The 25,958-nt window shown below is 40.3% G+C and overlaps 1 protein-coding gene across 7 annotated transcripts; it reads right to left on the bottom strand.

Annotated features, from left to right (window-relative positions):
* Positions 1-19,359: 19,359 nt before the first annotated feature.
* LOC124881010 lies at positions 19,360-25,541 on the bottom strand. Of its 7 annotated transcripts, none has more exons than XR_007041518.1 (3): positions 25,223-25,360; positions 21,735-21,836; positions 19,360-20,747 (listed from the first exon to the last, which is right to left on the bottom strand). XR_007041518.1 is itself a non-coding variant. In XM_047386487.1 (3 exons), the coding sequence occupies exons 1-3, from the start codon at positions 25,413-25,415 to the stop codon at positions 19,920-19,922; spliced, it is 936 nt and encodes a 311-aa protein (XP_047242443.1). In that variant the 5' UTR covers positions 25,416-25,541; the 3' UTR covers positions 19,360-19,919. The 7 variants fall into 7 exon arrangements, 6 of the variants coding, with proteins under 6 accessions (XP_047242443.1, XP_047242445.1, XP_047242446.1 ...); XM_047386487.1 differs by lacking the exon at positions 25,223-25,360 and adding an exon at positions 25,410-25,541; XM_047386489.1 differs by lacking the exon at positions 25,223-25,360 and adding an exon at positions 25,410-25,536 and having other exon boundaries at positions 19,360-20,824.
* Between the last annotated feature and the right edge of the window lie 417 nt (positions 25,542-25,958).

The following is a 25,958-nucleotide window of genomic DNA, read 5'->3' as shown; positions in this document are numbered from 1 at the left end:
GGGGGGGGGGGGGGGGGGGAGTGTCAGGGTGGTTTCCGGGCTTTGTTAACCAGGCTGGTGGCAGATGGAAAAAAACTGTTCTTGTGGCGTGAGGTTTTGGTCCGAATGGACCGCAGCCTCCTGCCAGAGGGGAGAGTCTCAAAGAGTCTGTGACCGGGGTGGGAGGGATCAGCCAGAATCTTCCCGGCCCGCTTCAGGGTCCTGGAGGTGTACAGTTCCTGGAACGACAGTAGACTGCAGCCAATCACCTTCTCAGCAGACCGAATGACACGCTGCAGCCTGCCCTTATCCTTGGCTGTAGCAGCGGCGTACCAGATGGTGATGGAGGAGGTGAGGATGGACTCAATGATGGCTGTGTAGAAGTGCACCATCATAGTCTTTGGCAGGTTGAATTTCTTCAGCTGCCGCAGGAAGAACATCCTCTGCTGGGCTTTCTTGATGAGGGAGCTGATGTTTGGCTCCCACTTGAGATCCTGGGAGATGATGGTTCCCAGGAAGCGGAAAGATTCCACAGTGTCAATTGTGGAGTCACAGAGGGTGATGGGGGCAGGTGGGGCTGGGTTCTGCCTGAAGTCCACAACCAAGCTCAAGGTTGTTCTGGCTGCACCAGTCCAACAGATGGTCCACCTCCCATCTGTACGCGGACTCGTCACCATCAGAGATGAGTCTGATCAGGGTGGTGTCGTCTGCAAACTTCAGAAGCTTGACAGACTGGTGACTGGAGGTGCAGCTGTTGGTGTACAGGGAGAAGAGCAGAGGAGAGAGAACACTGCCTTGGGGGGAACCGGTGCTGATGGTCAGGGAGTCAGAGACGTGCTTCCCCAGCCTCACGCGCTGCTTCCTGTCAGACAGGAAGTCAGTGATCCAGCTGCAGGTGGAGTCGGGCACACTCAGCTGGGAGAGCTTCTCCTGTAGCAGAACTGGGATGATGGTGCTGAAGGCAGAGCTGAAATCCACAAACAGGATCCTGGCATAGGTTCCTGTGGAGTCCAGGTGCCGGAGGATGAAGTGAAGGGCTAAGTTGACTGCATCATCTACAGACCTGTTGGCTCTGTAGGCAAACTGCAGGGGGTCCAGGAGGGGGTCGGTGATGTCTTTTAGGTGTGAGAGCACAAGGCGCTCAAAGGACTTCATCACCACAGAGGTCAGGGCGACGGGTCTGAAGTCATTAAGCCCTGTGGTCCTTGGCTTCTTGGGGACAGGGACAATGGTGGAGGACTTGAAGCAGGTTGGCACATGACATGTCTCCAGTGAGGTGTTAAAAATGTCTGTGAAGACTGGAGACAGCTGATCAGCGCAGTGCTTCAGGCTGGCTGGTGAGACAGAATCCGGACCAGCAGCTTTCCGGAGGTTCTGTCTCCTGAAGAGTTTGTTGACGTCCCTCTCCTGGTGTGGGTATGGGGCTGGTGGGGGGGGACATCAGGGTGGGGGTTGGAGGTGCCAAGGCCCCTCTTGAGGTTGGGGAGGTGGGGGTGGTGGATTGTGGCTGCAGCTGTCGGGGGGCGTCGTGGGGGATGGTTGCAGGACTGTCCCTTTGTCTTTCAAAGCGGCAGTAGAACTCGTTCAGGTCGTTGGCGAGGCGTCGGTCGTTGATGGAGTGGGGGGCTTTCGGCTTGTAGTTGGGGATTTGCTTGAGCCCTTTCCAGACAGACGCAGAGTCGTTGGCTGAGAACTGGTTTTGGAGCTTCTCAGAGTACAGTCGTTTGGCCTCTTTCACTGCCTTGCCAAACTTGTACTTAGCCTCTCTGTATATGTCTTTGTCCCCACTCCTGAAGGCCTCTTCCTTATCCAGTCTTAACCTTCTGAGTTTAGCTGTGAACCAGGGTTTGTCGTTGTTGTAACTCACCCTGGTGCATGATGGTACACAGCTGTCCTCACAGAAGCTGATGTAGGAAGTCACAGCCTCTGTGTACTCGTCCAGACTGTTGGTAGTAGTCCTGAACACATCCCAGTCTGTACAGCCTAAACACGCCTGGAGATTCTCCACAGCCTCACTGCTCCACTTCCTTGTCGTCCTCACAACAGGTTTGCAGAGCTTTAGTTTCTGCCTGTATGCAGGAATCAGGTGGACCATGATGTGGTCGGATTGGCCCAGTGCAGCACGTGGGACGGCGTGATAAGCGTCTCTGATGGTGGTGTAACAGTGATCCAGAATGTTGTCCTCTCTGGTCGGACATTTTATAAACTGTCTATATTTGGGGAGTTCGTGGGTGAGATTACCTTTGTTAAAGTCACCAGCGACGATAACTAAGGAGTCCGGGTGTGTCCGCTCCACACTCAGTACCTGGTCGGCGAGCATGCGCTGTGCGACCTGCACGTTAGCTTGCGGCGGAATGTAAACACCGACCAGGATGAACGAAGCGAACTCACGGGGGGAATAGAAAGGCTTACAGTTTATGATGAAGGATTCCAGGTCTGGAGAACAGTGCTGCTGAATCACTGTCACGTCATTGCACCAACCACTGTTGAGGTAAAAACAGATTCCTCCACCTTTCGCTTTGCCGGAGAGTTCCATGTCTCTGTCCGCTCTGTAGAGCTGGAATCCTGCCAGCTGCAGCGCAGAGTCCGGTATTAATCCACACAGCCACGTCTCCGTGAAGCACAAAACTGCCGATGAATAAAAGTCCCTGTTTTTGCCCAACAGCAGTTGTAGTTCCTCAATTTTGTTGGGAAGTGAGCGCACGTTAGAGAGAAATATTCCAGGTAACGGTGTTTGTAGTCCACGCTGGCGAAGACGTACCAGCACCCCAGCCCGTTTCCCTCTCTTCCGGCGTTTCACCACGTGAACAAAGGTGAGCGCACCTTTGACCAGAATGTCCAAAAATTCCAGAGCAGTAGGCAGAAAAGTTGGAAATAACTCCTCTGGTGTAGTAGCCCTGATGTTCATGAGTTCTTCTCTGGTGAGAGAGCTCCGGGTACCATCACAGAAGACCGTTTTAAAGCAATAAACAAAACAAAACAATGCGCACCAACACGCCGAGGCGACCATCTGCGGCGCCATCTTGGATCCAATCCAAGCACTGATATCTGTGGTACTCCCCAGCCTAATGGCAAATTTAAAAACAACACTGTGTTGAAAAGGGCCTTAATGCATACAATGCTCCGCTGGGCACCTACATAACTCATATGGCTCTAGACTGACTAGGCATTGTTGATAAAACAGAAAAATGCAGGCTGTTCATTAATTTATACTATGCCTTAATAAACAAATACAGCTGAAAAAATAAATAAATAAAGCTGCTTTTTGCACAGCTTATTGGACTACTAAAACGTAATGCTGTTTAGAAACATAAACCAAACAATGTTTGAAGAAAAAATAAATCACCTTTAAAAAAAACAGACATTTTTCAATAGCATAGGTAGGACATCCAGACCTTTAGATGTAAATCAGTTGCACTAAACACTGAACCACCAGACTTTTCTATTCTGAAACCTGGACTAAATTTTTCTTTTTCCTAAAACATGGTAATTTTCCTGCTTTCTGTAGAAACATCAGAGGTAGCAACAGAGTGCTGGGTAGGGAGAACCAGAATACAGACAGGCACAAGCCACACTTTATATTCTGCCCCATATGCAGCAAACTAGATTTAAACATAGTTAAGAAATTGCTTCCAGATCTCAGTAACTGCAGTCCCAGAATGGATATGATGGTATAGAATGCTCTAAGCTTGGTTTGGTGGACCCGCTGTCCATTACCAATTCCTTCCCTTGGTTTAGATTGAATCAGGGTACACAGAGCAGAAATGCTGAAGAAAGAGATAAATAGTACAGCAGAGATAATAATAAAACAGGCTAATAGTATGAGAGACAGCTCATCTACAATGTATATTGAACCCATTGATATAGTACACAAAACCCAAACACAGCCATATGTAAGATTTCTGATTCTAATCATATTTGCTGTCTTCAAGCCCAAGTAGGTGACTGGATGAACAACAGCCAGGTATTGTTTCATACAGGTAATGATGTGAAATAACATCTCCCCAGTTAGTTTGAAAGGAAAAAGGTAAATACCAGTCATCATCAACTCTGGGATATCAGCGTATTAACTAGTTCTATTACCACCAATTGATATGTAATAAGATCGGAGGGACTCATCGCCGTGCTTGATCGCTGGCGCTGCCATTGCTGATAACCCAGGTAAATTATCAGGACATATATGGGAAGAAGTAGAACGCTAAATATGGTATAGACAGTTAAGTTTGGTATGCCAAATGATGTCTGAAAGCAGGTGAAGATAAAGTCACAGATGCTCAAGGAGGAGGAAGGTGGAACAAGATGGGAGTCATTTGAAGAGTTGAGTACCATGGTGATGGTTGTCTGAAGAGAAGGAAGATTGAAGGAGAGGCTAACATAGATAGGAACAAAAAGAGAAAAGAGGTATTAAATCAATACAACTTAGATTTGAATACAGGTCAAAGGCCTGAGTTTATCAAGCATTAAATACATTAATAAAAATTAATAAGTAAGCCATTTCAATGAAAAATTAGCCCCACATTGAAATACTGTAAAAAAAAACTTGTTTTTCTTCCAATACATTAATTTCTATGAGTTTAAAATGTAAAGGAACAATAAACCTTTTCTTATGGTAAGGTTGAATTATATTTTGTGAAGCTATTTACTAAAAAATATTAACATAAATGCAACTGCAATTAGACAGTCCCTGTCATAATGTAAAGTAAAATGATGAAATAAAAAAATGACGGAGCATTCATGTAATACTTACCCTTTTTTGTGGTCTAAGTTCGGATGGTTCTCCACTCCACTGCAGCTTTCAAAGTACACCTGCGTGCCGTTGACCTATTTGTTATACTGTATGCATGTGTCATGTGTTTTGCATAACAACTAATAATTTATTTTTTGGCACATCACGTTTACAAAGATGGAGTAACACATTTCTTTTTTCCAAAACCTGTTCTATCCCTCTTCTTGCTTAGACATACTTTAAAACAATGAGTCTTTAATTGCTCATGTATCCCAAAATGTATTCCATAAGGGTAAAATGGAAAATCTAACGTCATGTTTTTTGCAAACACTGACCAAACATCTCACCTAGGTGTCAGTATTCTTACATCTAGACAAGTCAATATTTATTTATTGAGTAAAACCTCTTTGTATTCAAATTTAAACAAATATATTATTATACATATTTTAATAACTTGTAATTTTTTCTCAAATGAGGTAATAATAATAATTTATAAAAGTACCATGTAAGTTTAGTTTATTCAAATGTATTTACCATTTACATGTTGTACAGACAAAGGCTGACAGAAAAAAGCTGTCACACCAGATAGACTCTTTACACGATTCTGTGGTTTAGAGAGTCCTTCATGGTGTAGACGGGTAAGTCTGCGTCTCTGATACAGCGGAGACTGGCTTTGATTCCCAGTTGTGTCGGGAAGGTCATCCTGCACAAAACTGCCTAACCTGTGTGCATGTTGTAATGACTTGCTGTGGCGACCCCTGGATAAAATGGTAGCCGACAAAACTCAACTCCTAAAGAGATAGGAAGGCTTTTTAACATGGCTGAACCTTAAGCACAGCTTTTTATTGTTTATTTGTGTAATGAGGGAAATATAACCTTTCAACTTTTGCGTGTCTGCTTGCAAGGACACTTTCTGCCCTTGCTCTCTGTTTGCTTGCATTGTTTTATTCTTAACTTAACTGGGGTGGCTGTGGCTCGGGTGGAAGGAGTTCGTCCTCTAATCGGTGGGTTGCCAGTTTGAACCCCTGCTCTGTTCATCTCAGTTGTTGTGTCCTTGGGCAAACCATGAATGACTGAATGACTGATTGTAGTGTAAAGCGTTTAGGGGTCTCTGGGGACATGATAAAGCACTATACAAGTTCAGGCCATTTGCCATTTTACTTCTTATCTTTCAGCCAAAAACTACAGAAAAGCTGGAATAAACTAATTTGAATCAGTGACACTCAAGGATTTTTGATTTTAATCGCTTTTGAGAGAAGAACCAAATGACGCTAGGAGCAGCTGCACTTTTCATGGCCGCACAAGCTGATCAGTACCCTACAGATGATTCTAAACAGTGATAAGATGGACAGACGACTAACTAGCACCACCAAGAAACAGAATATTGCAGTAAATGAGAGTACACTGACTAATAACCCTCCCTGGGACTCTCTTGGTGCAAAGCAAAAGGATACATTCCTTCCTTTGATCTCGGAAGACGTCTTACTGGATGAACTCTGCACCTAGATCAAACAGCTTGTCTGACCAATACAGAGTAATGTCTCTTCAACCCCAGCAAAAAGAAGAAAACAACAGTGGAGGAGCAAACCAACTGAAAACATAGGAATTCCATCAGAAAATAGGTTTGCTCTACTTCTGCAAGGCTCTGACTCCCCCTAAGGAAAGCTCATCTTTCACCAGCAAGAAGTATGAGAACAGATTGCTCTATAAACAGTTTCCTTCTAAACGGCTTCAGGAAATGTCAGGCACCAGGCCGCAAACCCTAAAAGTAGGCAATGGAGCCGTGAATGAGAAACACTCCTGCAGTAAAAAAAACACCAAAGTACTTAGTTTTGTCAATATCATGGTGTCTGATATGTCAAAGAAAATATTGATGATCATGGAAGAGCATCCAACAGTGAAAAACCTCATTATATACACAGAAGCTCTTGGTGTTGTAAAGCAACAACCAGAAATATTTCTTTCAGTCTCAATAACAATGGGGCTTTTCAGTGGACCTCTACTGACAGTTCAGTGTGAAGATGAGAGATTCAGTAGACTTAAGGTCCTCCTCCTGCTGTCCTGATATTTTACCCACATTTTTTGTTTGCCTTTCATAGCGTCTGATTTGATTCAAATAATAAATGTGAGTCTTTTGTCAGGTGTTTTTCCCCAGGAACTTAAAAACAGCAGTTATCAAACCACTATTAAAAAAGAAATTTGCATTTGCAAGATTGCAGGCCCATCTCAGATCTCCCATTTATCAGTAAGGTTATTCAAAAAGCTGTTTCAACAGTTAAAAAACTTCTTAACAATGACCAGCCGCTTTGACGTCTTCCAGTCAGGTTTCCATGCTCACAGTACAGAGACTGCCTTTGTTAAGGGGTTCAATGACATCTGCATAAATGCAGACTGTGGAAGAACCACAGTGCTGGTATTATTGGACCTCAGCGCAGCATTTGACACTGTTGACCACATTATATTATTGGAGAACTGGGTCGGTGTCTAGGGTACAGCACTTTGCTGGTGTTGGAAAATATTTAAAATACTTAATAGGGTTTGCAGTGCTATGCTCAAGTTAGGTTTAATAATGTGTGAAATAAAATGTACTGTGTAACTTAGTGGCTTGCTCAAAACAGGTGTGTGTATGTGTGTGTCTGACTTGGCTATAATCTGCCGTGCACCTGTGAAGATATTTTTGTACATGTCTGCAAAATAGCAGGAATGTTGTGAAGATCGAACAGACAGCTGAATGCCAGGTGTAAGAGTTCAACTGACACTTGCTAAAAATATGTGTTTTTTCTTTGTAATTGTACACGCCTTGCTTCTGAATAAAAACCCTGTTTTTGGGGAGGAAAAGTCAGAAGTGTTCTGGTGACTCAGCTGGAACACTTCTCCTCCAGCCGGGGTAAAAGAAACTGCGCAGACTCTGTGATTCCTTTTATTATTTAGCTTTACCAAAACAAAAGAGAAAGCAGGAGTTTCTGGGGAACAACTCCATCACTGGTTTGAGTCTTACTTGAAGAACAGGGACTTTTTTATGTCTGTAGGTAACTTTACATCAGAGTTGACAAAAATCACATGTGGGGTTCCCCAAGCGATTCTGGGCCCCCTCCTATTCAATATCTCCATGCCCCCCCTTGCTCAGATGATAACAAGCAACATGATATGTTACCATAACTATCCAGGACTCAATGTGGTACTGTTGTCAAGGGTACTGTAGGGCTTACAAGCAACTGATCAACTTTAAACATGTTTGCTAATGCTGAAATTGTCCATCCAAAACTTCTGAATTGAGCTTTTTCTTTCTTTTGGTTTGTTGCAGTACTGTCTTTGTAGGGTGGACATCCTGATGCCCCTTTAAATTTGCCCACTACACCAGTTCCAGCTGTTCCCTTCTGAGGTGGAGCGGCTCCTCTTCCAAGACAACTTGTAATGCAGCCACCGGTGTAGATTTCGTCACATCACATCACAACACATCACAACAGAGTCTCAATGCTTGATACTGAATTATTCAATTCATGATGAATTATCCATAATTCAATTCATTCAGTAAAAGTGCTGGGGAAAACATGTAGTCTGGATCAGTCGGTCATTTTCCGTAATCTGTAAACCGTTTTATTCACTGAGAGAGTTTTCCTCGTTTATAATAATCGGCTCATATTTTCCACCGCATGGCTGCACTTCTGCCGCGGAAAAACATCTTGCTGAGCTGATTACAGATGTGGAGAAAAAATACACGGACTGTTTCATCATAATACTGGGAGATTTTGACAGCGCAAACCTCTCAAATTAACTCCCCAAATACAGACAGCATATTAAGTGTCCCACCAGAGACAAAAACACACTGGACCATTGTTACACAGCTTTAAAGGACTCATATCACGCTGTTACCAGGGCTGTTCTGGGTTTTTCGGATCATAATCTAATCCACCTCATTCCAACCTACAGACAGAAACTAAGAGCTTCCAAACCCGTGGTTCACACTGTTAAGAAGTGGACTTTGGAATCAAAGCAGATGCTACAGGCCTGCTTTGAATGCACAGACTGGACTGTTTTTGAAACTTCAGCCACTGACTTAAACCAACTAACTGATGTGGTGATATCATACATCAGTTTCTGTGAGGACATGTATGTGCAGACCAAGACCTTCTGCACCTTTGGAAATAACAAGCCATGGTTTACTCCATACCTCAGGAATCTGCGCAGGGACAAGGAAGAAGCTCACAGCAGTGGAGATTGGGCACGGTACAAGCAGGCCAGGAACAGACTAACAAAAGAGATCAAAGCAGCTAAGAGAAGCTACAGTGAGAAGCTTAAGAACAGCCTTTCTACTGGTGACACTTCGGCTGTATGGACTGGTCTGAGAAACCTGTTGAAGCACCTGAAGGACATCACAGGCCCCTGCTGGACCCCCTGCAATTTGCTTACCGAGCAAACAGGTCGGCAGATGATGCTGTTAACTTAGGTCTACACTTTATCCTGCAACACCTCGACCACCCAGGGACGTACGCCAGGATCCTGTTTGTAGACTTCAGCTCGACCTTCAACACCATCATACCAGACATCCTCCATCAGAAGCTCACCCAGCTCAACGTCCCAGCCTCCACCTGTCAGTGGATCAACAGCTTCCTGATGGACCGACAGCAGCAGGTGAGACTGGGGAGCATCTTCTCCCGATCCAGATCAATAAGTACTGGTGCCCCCCAGGGGTGTGTTCTATCCCCACTCCTCTTCTCTCTGTACACAAATGACTGCACCTCATCAGACTCGTCCGTGAAACTCCTTAAGTTTGCAGATGACACCACTGTCATTGGACTGATCCAGGACGGTGATGAGTCTGCATACAGACAGCAGGTGGATCGGCTGGTACACTGGTGCGGTCAGAACTACCTGGAACTCAACCCACTCAAGACTGTGGCAATGGTGGTGGACTTTCGGAGAACACCACCCCCATACACCCCCCTCACCATCTTCAACAACACCGTGTCAGCTGTGGACCACTTCAGGTTCCTAACCACCATCTCTGAGGACCCATCTCAGGTCTTGACACATAGACACTGTTTGAAAGAAGGCCCAGCAGAGACTGTACTTCCTGAGGCAACGTAAGAAGTTCAACCTTCCACAGGAGCTGTTGGTCATCTTCTACAATGCCATCATTCAGTCTGTCCTGTCTTCATCCATCTCAGTGTGGTTTGGCTCATCCACAAAACAGGACAACAAATAATCAGGGCTGACCTTCCCTCCATCCAGGACTTATACAGGTCTAGGGTCAGGAAAAGAGCTGCTAAAATCTCTGCTGACCCCACACACCCTGCACATAAACTGTTTAGAGTTTTACCTTCAGGCCGCCGCTACAGAGCACTGTTTACTAAAACCAGCCGCCACAGAGACAGTTTCTTCCACCAGGCTGTTTCTCTGATGAACATTCAATAGAGTACAGAACAACAGCATACAGATGTTGCAAATGCACCTTTTATTTATACACGTGTATATTTGTACATTGTAAATATGTATATTCTGTAATACAAAAACAAAACCAGAGAGCACAGTGTACCGGAGTCAAATTCCTTGTTTGTAATGTACGAACTTAGCAATAAAGCTGATTCTGATAATGCAAAACTGATCACATGATCTATATACAGTGTTGTCATCACACCTCTATCTGTGCCCCACTCTTTACCTTTCAAACATCTCAATATAGGATTACTTTTTTAGATTTATTGATGACTTTTCCAATATGAACTGCCCAAGTTACCCAAAAAAGCTATTAATAAAACTGTGTAACTACCCTGTACAAAATAACTTTCAGTCATGTTGACAATAAAATAAGCATAATTCGTAGAATCTGCTTAGTAATAACTGAAAGAGGACAAACATGCAATGTTTATTTCCTTGCTTGTTAGACTTTCTTCTCTTTTCTTGTATCTTAGCGGATTTGTGAAAGAAAAGGTTAAAAAACCACAAAGTCACTTTATACACCTATTATTAATGGAGAAGTTTAAATTGGGTTTATGCCTTTTAAAAATCCTTTATTAGCTCCATCTGCACTGTCTGACATCTAATAACTTGGCAAATAATTTGATTCAGAATGAGAAGAAGACACCAAACAATGTGAAGGCAAATCCCATCTAAGTTATACAGCGGTAACCAGAAATAAACTCCAGTGCAAGAAATTAGTTCAGAATGTTGGTTAATATTTTCTGTGAAAAAAATAAAAAAGATATTGGATGTAATTTATATTTGCTATTTCTCTTTAGTTGTATTTGCTGAGAAGTACGTTACATTGCTGATTCTGGTTTGAACAAGGATTTGAAAATTTGTGGATTTGTTGATCAGACAACATTTTGTCAGTTTTTTTTTTTTTTTTGCTGTGGCTCAGTGAAACGATTTAAATGTTTTATGGGTGGATTAAGCACTACTTAAGCTAAAAACTATAATAAGCCTTAAATTAAGCATCATGCTGTAACTTACTAAGTTGCATTGATAGCAACATTCCTCTGCTATTGTAACTGTATCAATGCTATTTTTATCCCCTAACCTTTTCATAAAATATCCAATATCATATTTCTGTCAGTTGTCTTGATAATGTGTTTATTCAGTGTTTTTTCTTTAAAGGAGACATATCATGCAAAATCACATCTTTAAACACATTTTGTTGTGTGCTTGGAGTCTGAAGGAGTGCAGAAAAGTTGATTTATGTCTTTCCAGGTGCTGCGTAGATATCTTTATGTTCTATTTGGGTCATATTTTTCAGTCCATCCAGTTTTCTCTATCCTCTATTATGTTTTTTTTTTTTTTTACGTCACAGTATTTGCTGTGGAACTACTAAACCAGATCATGGACTTCCGGCAGACCAATTCTTGATCCACCATTTTTATTTCTGGCTGCAATTTGTAGTCCAAGCTCAAGTATGCCAATGCTGCAAATAGATAATCCTAAATGTTCAACATGTTGGGTGTATTAACCCACAAAATTCATTACACATTCTGCCAGCATCAGAACCTCTTCGAAGTGCCTGGTTAAATTTTATTTTTCATGGAAATGTCCCACATCAGCCAAAGTAGTGATCACAGTGTGACTTGCCATTGCCAGGTAATGCTCCATACAGCTGAAACCCCAGCTGTGCCTAAAAGGTGACAGAGAAAAGGTGGACACTGAGCATCACCATAATTGAAATATGCACATGGACACCATAACAGCAGAGGACAGAGCCCATCACATTCACTAGCTCAATGACGACCATGTTATAGGTAAAAACGTCAGAATTGCTGGTTGTGCTTGAATGCTGTTGCCGTCTTCGTTGGTGTCCCAGTAAGAGAACATAGGTGCAGAGAGGAAGGAGAAGGAGGATGCTCATGACAGCAAACATAGTGATGCTGAAAGCACCAATTCCTGAGTTCAAACACATGAACATGAGGTTATGGATTGTTGAAGAGGCTAAAAAAGTAGGAATGTCATAAGTAGTATTTAAGGAAGCATTGTAGTTTAATGACCAAACTGTGGCAAAGGACTAGGTATTGTGAAAATGGGCTGAGGAAGAGAAAAAAAGAAGGTTAATATAAAAGACAACCAGTCTACCTATACACAAGTTTTAAATGTCTTTCTTTTACGAGGATAACACAAAAAAAATACATACTAATACAAACTGTTATTTTCTAACCATCATAAAATGTGTATTTTATGATGATTTTGTTTTACTCCTAATATTTCCACTGGTGATGAAATGTATTGTATTTACTGGAAAAGATTTTTTGGATCAAATGAGAGCTTTGTTTTGATAAAAAGCAAAACTGATCTCATAGAATATTCTTTATAACTATGCAACTGGCAATGTTGGCATTGTATATGCATGTACAGTGATACTATCGACTGAGAAAAATTGTAATTGATCTGCAAAACAATGATTACTTCTTGGATTACGATGTAAACCATCTTAGGAAATATAAATTTAAATACAAAATAAGCAATAGAGACAAATCTAACACATTTGAAAGACAGACAGTCTGGCAGCACCAAAACTCTCAGTTCAGGAAGATAAATCTGTATTTTTTTTTTTTTTGTCTAATACTGCAAAGAGTTTCTAAACTTAAACAATTATGCTAAATTATAGCCTGAATATTAAGCCATTCTTAAATGACACGGCATATGGCTTACAAGAGAAACTCACCTTTACATTGCTTTTTAATCCTGAAGTTAGTTTTTCAATGTAATCAAAGTTATTGTGCCTATGGGCAAGAGTGTGTGTCCATATAACCCAAATTGTTTGTGTTTTTGTGTATTATCTTCTGTATTTCAGTATGTAAAGTAGTAATAATCATAGGTAAAACTTATGAAACATTAGACGGTTTCATTTGCTAGGAAAATGTCCTTTCCATTATATTATGCATAATATTATGTTGAACACAAGCTCTGTGTGTATGTAATTTTGACATTGTCAATGATACAATCTGTATATAAAGATCCATCATTTGTTTCTCTGCAGCCCCCCACAGCTTCACATTTATTAATTTGTTTGCATCAAATTACTGATTGTTGTCAGTTGTCCTAGCTGTTTTTTTAAGATCTCACAGTTTATAGTTACTAAAATCTATACATAGGTTTCCATTGTAGTTTTATGAGGTCTCTGCATTATATTTTAAAATGCCATTTGTGTTATTTTTTTGCAGCTCGATTAAAGGATTGGTTATAGAGTTCTAGTAAATATCCTGTGCCCAAAGTCTAAAACAGCATCTTGCTGAAATGTTTTGAGTTAAATCTGATAATCCTTGTTTTATTCTCTTCATCTCCGCTTCTCAAGAGAATTATGCTCAAATTAATAATTTTTTTGGTTGTTTATCAACTGTCTGGCTCCTCAGCTGGATGTCACTGAATTAGCTTCAGTCAAATATTAGACATAATTCAAGTTCTATACAAGATAAGATATAAAAATATGCATAAAAACATTAGAGGACATACAAACAAACAAAGAAAAAACAAAACAAAGCAAAGCCACAGCAGATAAAAGAAACATTCAATAATGAGCAAAAAGATGTCAAATAAATGTAGATTTTTAAGCTTTACCATAACATGACCCTCTAAAACTTAAATACATTTACCTGGTGTGGAAGAAATCCAGTGCTAATATTTGCTTGCAACAAAATCACTGGTGATCTTTTATTGGCACCCCGATTATTGTAAAATAAAAGGAAATGAAGATTATTTTGAGTTTATACTCTTTGAACTTAATAGAGGTGCCTAGAATCTGTGACTTTCTGTTTCCCTGGGGTATGAAAATCAAATAATGCGCAGGCCCTTTTCTATTACTGCCACTTTACAGTGGAAAAGCCAGAAGAACATGTTGTTCAGGTAAAGCAGGTTTGTTTTTATCCTCAAAAGAAAATATTTCCGTCTATAGTTTTGATTGAGCAGAAATCAAAGTTAATCTGCCACCACACAACGTTGGAAGGATGATAAAGGAGAAAAAGCCTCCATAACGACCATTAGATGTTGTGAACATGCCAACTGGTTACACGGGAAGACTGCTAGGAAAAAAAAAAAACATTTTCTGTCCTACCATCACAAATATATACCTTTTTGTTTCTTTTTATGCTTGACATTAATAAATCTACACAACTAGAGAAAGATGAAGAGATGTCAAAAGTTTACATTTTAATATTTTGTTGTACAAACAACTTTGCACTCCTGGTGTTTTACAACATCCATACATTAGGTTGGAGAAAAAGGATCCCATTAAATGTCTCTGAAACTGGAGAAGCACATTCAAATGAAAACAAAAAACATAATTAATTTAAATGTTCCATTACACTGGATCATTAATCTTTCAGAATTTAAATGAAAATATCAACCAAGCCTGCTGTTCATTCAAATCATTTGTGTAACTTATCCCTGTACATTTGTCTACCACCAATGCCTTCATACAAAAGGATCAACATACAAATCACATCCACCATGGAGGCTTCATTTCAATATTCATAACACATTTCCAAAGTGCAGATGTTTTTACATTAATCAAAGAAACTGAACTAGTTTGTGTCATAGTTTAAAATAAAACAGTACATGTATGTATTGGAGCATAGTTGTTGTATTTTGTTTGGTATGAAGTTCTGCTGTAAAAATGTTTAGAAGTCATTAATGACGTTACATTGCATTCATTTACAACACCTGTTACTTGCTGGACATTTTAACTTAGTGCAAACTAAAAACAAAAGTAGGAAAGTGGTAACATAAAATCTTAAAACTGCACAGTTTTATGTAGAAGTAACAGATACATACTAATAAACAGATTTACTTAAACATGTATAGAAAAAACATGCCTGTGATTTTATGTTTCTTACATACAAAGAATAAACTAGAAAATATGTATTTTTCCTAAAAAAATATGTTCTCTTGTCTTTGCTGCTGATTAAACGTCTTTTTGTTGGATATAACTGAAAAATAAGATTTCTTTTAACAGCATTTTATTTTTTCTGTTTTGTGAAGAAACAGCAGAGGTAACACCAGGCTGCAGGGCAGGGAGAAAAAGAAATCACACAACATTCCACCACATTTCTCTGTCTCTCCAATATTATTAGAATGATTATTAGAACTGTCTAGAGCAAATGCAACAATATTCCCTCCAAATCTAAAAAGCAGCACACCCAGAATGACAATGACGGTGAAGAAAGCCCTCAGCTTCATAGGGTCAACTCTCCGTGGATCCCTGCCACCTGTCCCTTGCCTTGGATTAATCAGGGTCCAGAGAATAGAAATACTACAGAAAGACATGATGATCATAGCAGTGGGAACAAAAGAGTAAGAGACGATTGTGAGGAAGATGCTGTCCACTTCAGCCACCAAAACAATTACAGTAAAGCTCAATAGCCACACACAGGTAGTGATAACATTTCTAGCTCTGATGCCATTTGTATTCTTTAGGCTCATATAGGTAATGGGGTGGACAACAGCAAGATAACGGTCAATGCAGGTGAGAGTATGAAACACGAGTTGTCCAGTAAAGTTGATGGGTAAAATAATAACACCCAGCATTGTCGTCATTTTTTGATTGGCATGAACACCACAAAAGGTGAGCATGAACCCAAAGACATTAATCAGCTCAATCCCGACCATGTGATAAGTAAAGAGGTCAGAGTGAGTCATCCTTCTGTTTGAGCCCTGCTGTTGCCATTGTTTGAAACCCAGGTTGAGGATGAAGACGCAGAGGGGGAAGATTAAAAAGCTGTTGGTGAAGATTAAGGTGTTGATGAAATAAGCACCAGTACTTGATGTCAAGCAGTACAACAGCTTACAGAAAACATGTATGGTGACATTGAGATGGGTTGGGAGAGAGGCATTGAAGGAGGCAGGGCAGTTGACTGACATATCTGTAGGGTTGTTGAGGGCTGGTTTGGTGTGGGGTGGAGTTAGGGTGAGGGCAACAGAAAGACAGGGAAGAACAGAAAGGGAAAATAACAAGTGAGACATTGTGAGTGACAACTGTGGACAAAATATCCCCTTGCTTTCTACATACACATGTAGCCAAAAGTATTGAGACTCTTGCTTTACACACATGAACTGTAATGATAACCTTTTCTTAATACAAAGGCTTTAATATGGAGTTGCCCCACCCTTTAGGGCCAGAAAAGCTTCAACTCAGAAAATTAAAGTTTGGGCTCAAGAACCTGACACATAGAGCTAAATTAGCTAGACAGTGGCTTAAGGATAATAAAGCCAATTTTTTGGAGTGGCCTGATCTAAACCTAATTTGTGTTCAGAACTGAAAATATCTGTAAAATCAAGGTGGCCTACAAAGCTTGCCTCAGTTATAGCTGTTTTAACGAGAGGAATGGTGAACAGTCCCAACAAACTATGAGAAGCTTGTGGCAGGATACCCAAAATGTTTGATCCAAGTTATACAGTTTGTAAGGCATTTCTACCAAATACTAAGAAAATGTATCTACAGTTCTTAGAGTTTACAAAAATCTTCTTTCTCATTGTTCTGGCATTTTAGCAAAAAGTTAAGTTAAATTTTTAATAAGAAAGTGAGACATGTTAAATCTTTTATGTTTCTTGATATCTTATCTTAAACTGATTTTGTTTGCAACTTTTAAACTACTTCACAGTACTACTAAAAGATGACGCAGCAAAAATGTTAAGAAGGATAAATGAGTAGATCTTTTCCAGACTTAAACTGTACCATTTTCTATTGAGAATTTCTCAATAATATGAACATTATGAATTTACTTTTTCAAATTTATTTAATGTTAAATAGTTAAACATATTAAAAATAGATGATTACTTTAACAATGAGTATTTTACTATTAACAGGTATTTATTTAAGCATTGAATATCCTCTTTTTTCTGGTGTTATATGATAAAACTTTTTTTTATAAACGCAAAGAAAAAAACTATTAAACATTATTAAGTAATGACCATTATGAATGTCAGCCTGATAAATACTTTTAACTGTCCTCCATCTGTAATAAAATGTACTCACTGTGTGCTTCTGTCCTGGTCCACTTCTACCTGAACTGTGAAACAATTTATTCACAGTGTGGTCCATTTCCAACTCAAATTGTCCACTATGATGGATGTTTTATTGGATTCAAATAGGCTGTGAATTAAAGTTGTTAGTCATGTAAATCACTAGGACACCTGTGTTTGTCTTATTTTAATGTCCACTACGAACACTTTATAAACCTGTGTTTGAACTGCCAGTTTCAAAGAGTAATTTGATAAATACTTTGGTCAATATTAGGTTTATATAAATTTGAGTTGCATAGTCTGGACTCTCAAAATGAATATTTTCCTTCCACAGAGTCAAACATACTTGTGATCTTTTAGATTACTTTTCTTCAGGCTAAATAAGACATTTCAAAGCAATTCTTTCCACAATGGCTGCTTATTTCACTATTTCCCCTTCAGGTGCCTGACCTTTTCTAAAAAAAAGATTTTGTTTTGTTTGAGATACTTAATTTTGATCTGTGAATCAAGCAGGTGTGAAAAAGGCTAAACATTAAACTTATAAAACATATATATTGTAAAAGGGCACTTTGCCACTACCTGTCTATCTAAAAGATGCACTGTGTTCCTCTTATTTTAACTGCATTTATGAGAAATACTTAAAACAGGGTTGACGGACATTAATTCCATATACACTAAAAATGTAGTTTCCAAATGACCTTTTCGCAAAAACTTGAAATACAGAAGATGAAAATGAGAAATGAATCATTGCAATAAAGCATGAAACCTTTTAACTGGGCTGCACGGTGGTGCAGTTGGTAGCACTGTTGCCTTGCAGCAAGAAGGTCCTGGGTTCAATTCCCAACTGGGGGTCTTTCTGCATGGAGTTTGCATGTTCTCCTGTGCATGTGTGGGTTCTCACCAGGTACTCTGGCTTCCTCCCACAGTCCAAAGACATGTCTGTTAGGTTAATTGTTCACTCTAAAATGCCCTCAGGTGTATGAATGAGTGTGTGCATGGTTGTTTGTGTGTTGCCCTGCGATGGACTGGCAACTTGTCCAGGGTGTACCCTGCCTCTCGCCCATAGACTGCTGGAGATAGGCACCAGCTCCCCTGTGACCCACTATGGAATAAGCAGTAGAAAATGACTGACTGACCTTTTAACTTTTTATTGTAGACTGAATTCTGTTGAAAACATTAAATATCCTGAAGCTGCCATAGAAAAGGCTTTTTTTTTTTAGCAAGGGTAGCTTCTAGAACAGGGGTGGGCAACTCCGTCCTTGAGGGCCAGTGTCCTGCAAGTGTTAGATGTGTCTCTGCTTCAACAAACCTGAATCTAATGTCTGGTTCATTACCAGACTCATGCAGATCTTGATTGCATACTGAGGAGGTAATTCAGCCATTTGATTCAGGTGTGTTGGACCAAGGACACATCTAAATGTTGCGGGACACCAACTCTAGAGGATAAAAGGAGTAAAGGACAGTTTTGTCATTTTGCTGTCTGTAAGAGAGACCGGTTAACTGTCCATTGTTGCCACTTAAAGATGATGAAATATACTTAATTACAACAACCACATTCGAAGATTTTTTGACCGACATTTTAAACCAAATAGAAAGCCATGTAACCAGAGGCCTTTCAGTGGGCAGTCTGACACTGCAGAATGAATGACAAATATTCCTATTGACTCTGCCAGTCACAGCACCAGATGTTGAAGAATTGGACTGGATATACAGGTGAAAGAAGCCAATGCCCAAAGAAAAAGGTTGAAGGACTTCAGAATAACTCACAGAACTATTGATCAACACCTGAGACTATTGTTTCTTAGATGAAAATAATAGATAATTTAGCGTGCTGTACACCCACCCAATATATTTATGCATCATCAGATTATTAGACAATTAGTTGTTATTAGTTTTTTGTATCATTTTATTATTATATTTCTATTTGAATTTTGCTCTCTAGTTGCATCTTTGTCTTTGCTCTTTAAACTCAGCTTGAAAGCAGCACCAGTGAGTGTTTAAACCTTGAAGCTATAATGATAATTTGATCTCAGACACCAAGTTAGAAAGCAAGGAAGACAGAGGATCTGATGCTGAAAAATAAAAACTTTATTTTCAGAGTGGATAATAACAAATTAAAAGACAAATGTGTTAATTTACTAATTAAAACCAAAACAAAGGACAAGTCAAGACAATTAAACATTTATCAAATAAAAGAAGAAAAACTAGAGAAATCACTAGAAATAAATTCTTTATTTTTTTACAGAAACATTAGAGAAGCAAACAAAACAAGAGATTGGATAACTCAAATTTTCCAAATAATAGAAATAAAGATATTTAGAAAAATAAAACGACACATTTTTAGTTCTTAATTTATGGATGTGTAAAAATAAAAAATAAAGTTATGTTTATTTCTGTTAAAATCTGGATTTGATATTCAAAATGAAAAAAATATAATCAGGGAAGAGTAACACAGAAAGTCGTTTGATTAATAAAGCACATAGAAGAAACCCAAAATTTAAAGTTGCTGAGCCATATTTCAGGCATTTACTGTATGTCTACTGCATTGCAGGTAACAATTGTTTTGTTTTGTTTTTTGCTGGTGTTTCATCTGGATTCTTCAACACAACAGTAAACTGACACTATATGTTGTCTATATGCTAGACTGCAGTTTGATTCTTCAATACCATATCTGCTGAAATGTAGTTTATTATGAAATCAACATTTAAGTGCCATGCAGAGGTAGCGCTTTCAAAAATTACTGCAAAGAATCTGATTTGATCCTTTTGCAGATTTATTGTTTGGGCCTGCAAATTGGTATTTTTCTTGCTCTGTATAGAAACAGCAAGGGCAACATCAGGCCAGTAGGCAGGCAGAACCAGGATTCAGCTAGCCAAATGGCACAAGTATTACCATTACTCAAATGCTCTGGATCATACAGAGCATTCACACAAATATGACCCCCAAATCTTATCAGCAGCAGTGATAATATGGTCATAATGGTATGAAATGCCCTCACTTTGGACTGGTCAACCTTCTGTCTGTTTCCACCTCTACTGCCAGGCCCAGGACGAATCAGAACACAAAGTACCGAGATGCTGCAGAAGGAGATAAAAGCTAGAGCAACTGGTACCATACAAAATGATAGAAGCATAAGAATTCTTTCATCTGGTAAAGACAGGTAGCCCATGCCAATGAGGCAAGTCAGCCAAACGCAACTGATTGTGATGTTTCTCAGTCTGATGCCTTTTGCACTCTTTAGGGCTACGTAGGTAATGGGGTGAACTACAGCCAGATATCGTTCCACACAAGTCAGGATATGAAACATCATCTGTCCAGAAAAGACGTTGGCTAAAAAGTAAATGCCTACAGCCTCCATTGTGGTAATATTTGTGTGGACACCAAAACAACTTAGGGTAGACCCTAAGACATTCATCAGTTCCAGTATGACTATATGGTAGGTAAGGATGTTGGAGTGACTCAATGGCATTCCTTTGCCCTGCTGCCGCCATCGCTTAAGACCCACGTAGAGTACAGAGATACAAAGAGGGAGGAGAAAGAGGTTGTTCAAAATGGTGAGGACGGTGATGCTTAAAGTACCAGCTCTTGTGCTCCAGCAGAACTGCAGGCAACCAAAGATGGTTACAGAAGAGAGATGTGAAGTGGCGTTGGAGAAGGTAGGAGGGTTTGTCAACATACCTGTGGGAACAGACAAAAAAATGTTGATGGAAAGCATAAAAAGGAGAAAAACTGATTTCGTAAAGCATGCAAGGCTGCAGGGCACAATCAGGCCAATCCATTGTCTGCTCTCTCTTTCTTTCGGCTCTCTTTTCAGTTACCTTAAAATTACTTCGAGACATCATTTCTAGATTTAAATACATCCAAACTGGAAATAATCAATTTCAAAAATTAAAAAATAATTGTTGCGCATGTGTAAGATACAGCATTAACTGAATATATAGTTAAGCCCAAAATTATTCATACACTTAGTAGATTAAGGTTTAAAGTAATCTTTTAATTTTACCAAGACGTTTTTTCCGTCAGAAAATAAAAGCACGTCTGACAGGAAATAATGAATGGGAGAATAGGAGCTCTTCACAAAAGAATTAAATGTAAAAATACCAGTGAAATCAATTGTAAGGGGGGTTTGATAGCTGTAATGTCAATGAAAATTTTCCCACTAGCTATTCAGAAGGGTAGAAACAATTTTTGACATTGATCAGTAAAATGTAAATAAAATCAGATAAATACTTTATCTAAAAACTGACACTCTCTACATTGCTTTGTTATCTTTTGGGGGATACCTTTTGGTTGAAAGAAAATAATTTTACATCCAAATCTGAAAAAAGTCTGTCTATATTAAATGAGGAGACCTTATAATGTTTTAACACCAATTCACTAAATAGTCCAAATTTCAGCTGTCGGAGGCACTGACAGCTGAAATCTGGACTATTTAGTGAATTGATGTTACGTGCAACATTTTTTACCTTATTTTTCCGTTATTGTTTTCTAACTGTTAAAAAGAACAGTTAGAAAACTGGTTTATTACCTAGTAGCTGTACCTGCTTTATCAACACAAAAAAAGTGAAACTCATTTTATTTCACTTACCTGATCGGTAGTATCTGATCTACTCTTCAATGTCTGTCTGGACTGTGAACTCGTCTCTTGATTGTGAATATATCTCAGGCTGTGTGTCTTTGGATGGTAAAACTAGACCCAAGAAAAAAACAAATCATTATATCAAAGCCTGACATTTTTATGAATGAGATTAATGATGTTCATGGCAAATTAAGAGTGATTAACAGAATTTAAAAGAGCTCTAACCTAATGCAGGTGTATATTCAAATCACATCTGAAGGTTATCACTCCAGGCATATTGTTATAACATTTGTATGTTTGTAAATATGTCATGGTGGAAAAAAATTGTTGTACATGTTTGCCCATGCTGCCACTACAATAATAATAAAAAAAAAATTGTGTTTGCATTTGTTTGTATTTGTTTGTCTCCTAGAATACAGCTCTGGGTAAATTACTTCAGATAATTCATAAATGTTTATTTTTTTCCCTATCTTTAAAATAACTTCTGCAATAATAAAACTTCTGAAATACCAATGTTTCACCAGTAGGTGCCAGATATGTCAACATAACTACATATTGAAATCCAAGGCAAAAGCATCCAAAATATTGCAGTGATGGGCTACAGAAAAATAGCCAAGCAACTTGGTGAGAAGGCAACATCTGTCAGCACAATTATAAGAAAATGGAAGAAGTACAAAATGACGGTCAATCACCCTCGTTTTCGGGCTTTATGCAAGATCTCACCTCATGGGGAATTAATGATCATGAGGAAGGTGAGAGATCAGCCCAGAACTACATGGCAGGACCTAGACAATGAGCTAGTAATTCCCTTTTCTGGTGGCTGGGTTGCTCCTCGCGGGACCCGGCTGGGCCAAGCCCAAACGAGAGACGCGAGACCATCCCCCAGTGGGCCCACCACCTGCAGCCGATAGTCAAACCTCAGCTTTAGGAGGAGCAGTGTGGTTTTCGTCCCAGCCGTGAAACACTGGACCAGCTCTATACTCTCTATAGGGTACTCGAGGGTTCATGGGAGTTTGCCCAACCGGTCCACATGTGTTTTGTGGACCTGGAGAAAGCATTCGACTGTGTCCCTCGTGATGCCCTGTGAGGGGTGCTCCAGGAGTATGGAATCGGGGGCCCTTTACTAGGTGCCATCCGGTCTCTGTACAAGCGGAGCAGGAGTTTGGTTCGCATTGTCAGCACTAAGTCGGACCTGTTCCCGGTGCATGTTGGACTCCAGCAGGGCTGCCCTTTGTCACCGGTCCTGTTCATAACTTTTATGGACAGGATTTCTAGGCACAGCCAAGGGCCGGATGGGGTCTGGTTTGGGGACCAGAGGATTTTGTCTCTTCTTGTTGCAGATGATGTGGTCCTGCTGGCCCCCTCTAGTCAAGACCTACAGCACGCACTTGGGTGGTTCGCAGCCAAGTGTGAAGCGGCAGGGATGAAAATCAGCTCCTCCATGTCCGAGGCCATGGTTCTCAACCGGAAAAGGGTGGCTTGTCCTCTTCAGGTTGGAGGGGAGTTCCTGCCTCAAGTGGAGGAGTTTAAGTATCTCGGGGTCTTGTTCACGAGTGAGGGAAGAATGGAGCGGGAGATCGACAGACAGATTGGTGCGGCTGCCACAGTAATGGGGGTGCTGTGGCGGTCCATTGTGGTGAAGAGAGAGCTGAGCCGAAAAGCGAAGCTCTCGATTTACCGGTCGGTCTCCGTTCCTACCCTCACCTATGGCCATGAACTTTGGGTCATGACCGAAAGAACGAGATCCCGGATAAAAGCGGCTGAAATGAGCTTCCTCCGTAGGGTGGCCGGGCACTCCCTTAGAGATAGGGTGAGGAACTCGGCCATCCGGGAGGGGCTCGGAGTAGAGCCGCTGCTCCTCCACATCGAGAGGAGCCAGTTGAGGTGGCTCGGGCATCTATGTCGGATGCCTCCTGGACGCCTTCCTCGGGAGGTGTTCCAGGCACGTCCCACCGGGAGGAGGCCCAGGGGACGGCACAGGACACGCTGGAGGGACTATGTCTCTCGGCTGGCATGGGAACGCCTTGGGCTCCCCCCGGAGGAGCTGGAGGAGGTGTCTGGGGAGAGAGTCTGCTGCCCCCGCGACCCGGTCCCGGATAAAGTGGAAGACGACGAGTACGAAAAAAGAAGCAATTCCATTATGACCATTATGGTCTGTACTGGCTGTAAGACATCTCTTTTAGATAAAAACTATGTTTTGAAAGTTAATAAGAAGTTAAATATTTCCATAAATACAGGTCCTTCTCAAAATATTAGCATATTGTGATAAAGTTCATTATTTTCCATAATGTAATGATGAAAATTTAACATTCGTATATTTTAGATTCATTGCACACTCACCGAAATATTTCAGGTCTTTTATTGTCTTAATACGGATGATTTTGGCATAGAGCTCATGAAAACCCAAAATTCCCATCTCACAAAATTAGCATATCATTAAAATGGTCTCTAAACGAGCTATGAACCTAATCATCTGAATCAATGAGTTAACTCTAAACACCTGCAAAAGATTCCTGAGGCCTTTAAAACTCCCAGCCTGGTTCATCACTCAAAACCCCAATCATGGGTAAGACTGCCGACCTGACTGCTGTCCAGAAGGCCACTATTGACACCCTCAAGCAAGAGGGTAAGACACAGAAAGAAATTTCTGAATGAATAGCCTGTTCCCAGAGTGCTGTATCAAGGCACCTCAGTGGGAAGTCTGTGGGAAGGAAAAAGTGTGGCAGAAAACGCTGCACAACGAGAAGAGATGACCGGACCCTGAGGAAGATTTTGGAGAAGGGCCGATTCCAGACCTTGGGGGACCTGCGGAAGCAGTGGACTGAGTCTGGAGTAGAAACATCCAGAGCCACTGCGCACAGGCGTGTGCAGGAAATGGGCTACAGGTGCCGCATTCCCTAAAATGACAGGTGTTTCATTGTCCAACCCCTGTATGTAAAGCCGTTTATCTTTACTTCCTTGCTGTTTCGGTTTTCAACTGTCAAGTCTTTTTAAACCAATGATGATCTAACTTGAGGGGATCGAGAAGGAGGTAGACAGGGTTCAACTCTTCTTATCATTCTTTATCACTTTAATTCAAGATGAGTTATGCAACAGCAAATTTATCAGCAGCATCATCAGCAGGTTGAAAACCTTGCAAGCAAACAAAGCAAAATTAATCCTAAATTTAATCTCAACAAAGAAATATTAATTACCATCAATGAAACCAAAACCTGAACTATCTGCCTGCTAAATCTCCAATTAACATTTTCTACAGCAAAATGATGCTTTAACCCATTTAACCCATGTTGAAACAAAATCACTATTAGAATGAACCAAACAAACAACTTACAGCAGCATCAAATCAACACAGACTTCACCAGGCCTATTAAATACACACAGCTTATTGTGCACTACAAACACCTCTGACCATAAACCCAACTTAAATTTAAATAACTACTCCAAAGTTCTAAGCAGTTTAATAAATTTACTTTGCTGGAACTGAGGTTTTTACTCACCGGTACATGTCTACCCTTCTCTCCAGCATTGATTCAAACTAAGGATGCTCACCTGCTTTTAAAACCCAATCAGTGCCATAAGCCACATGTGCAGCCCCCTGCTGTCTGAACCAGGTAAATAAAATGGATCAAGAATAATTAAACAAACAGTTTTAGGCAGTTCTGCCATTTGACACAACACTGTTACCTCCATGCTCAACTGTGTTAATTAGTCACTCTCCCTCAGTTGCCTTCAGTCTACCTTCCACCAGCTGCTTCTGATTCCCTTTTGAGTAGCTCCTTTGGTTCATTGGTCCATTCTCCACTCTCCCTTAGTATTTATAATTTCAAGTTGTCATTGGTCTCCACCAGTTTCTCCTGGAAACTACCTTGTTTGCTACCTGGCTCCATGTCCATTGATTCCACGATGCTTTTAACCTCCTGCCTATGTCCCACACCTGCCTTTGTTTTTGTGCCTAGTCATCGTGCAAGTCTGTTTATCATTAAACCTTCTACTCCAGTATGCTCTGCATCTGGGTCATACCTCAACACATTATGACATAATTATGCATCAGTTCCCTAATGTTAGTTTTGCATCAGTTTGTCCATGCTTTTGTCAACATACATTTCTCACTTCATGACCTCTCATTTTAACAAAGACAAAAAACAAGTGCTTCAAATTGTTTATTTGATTATATTCAACAATTACTCCTTAACTGGTCAAAAACAAGGGGTTTCTTTAAAGTTTATTTTATTT

The sequence above is a fragment of the Girardinichthys multiradiatus genome, chromosome 14 (assembly GCF_021462225.1).
Source record: "Girardinichthys multiradiatus isolate DD_20200921_A chromosome 14, DD_fGirMul_XY1, whole genome shotgun sequence".
Lineage (NCBI taxonomy): Eukaryota > Metazoa > Chordata > Actinopteri > Cyprinodontiformes > Goodeidae > Girardinichthys > Girardinichthys multiradiatus.
Note: the sequence above shows the minus strand (reverse complement) of the source record. Positions and strands in the feature narration are given on the sequence as shown.

Excerpts from the sequence above, each read along its gene's own strand:
- LOC124881010 (XM_047386487.1), bottom strand. Across the intron at positions 20,748-21,734 it reads GATCAGATACTACCGATCAG|TTCTGCTGGAGCACAAGAGC; the intron begins GTAAGTGAAATA and ends GGTTGCCTGCAG.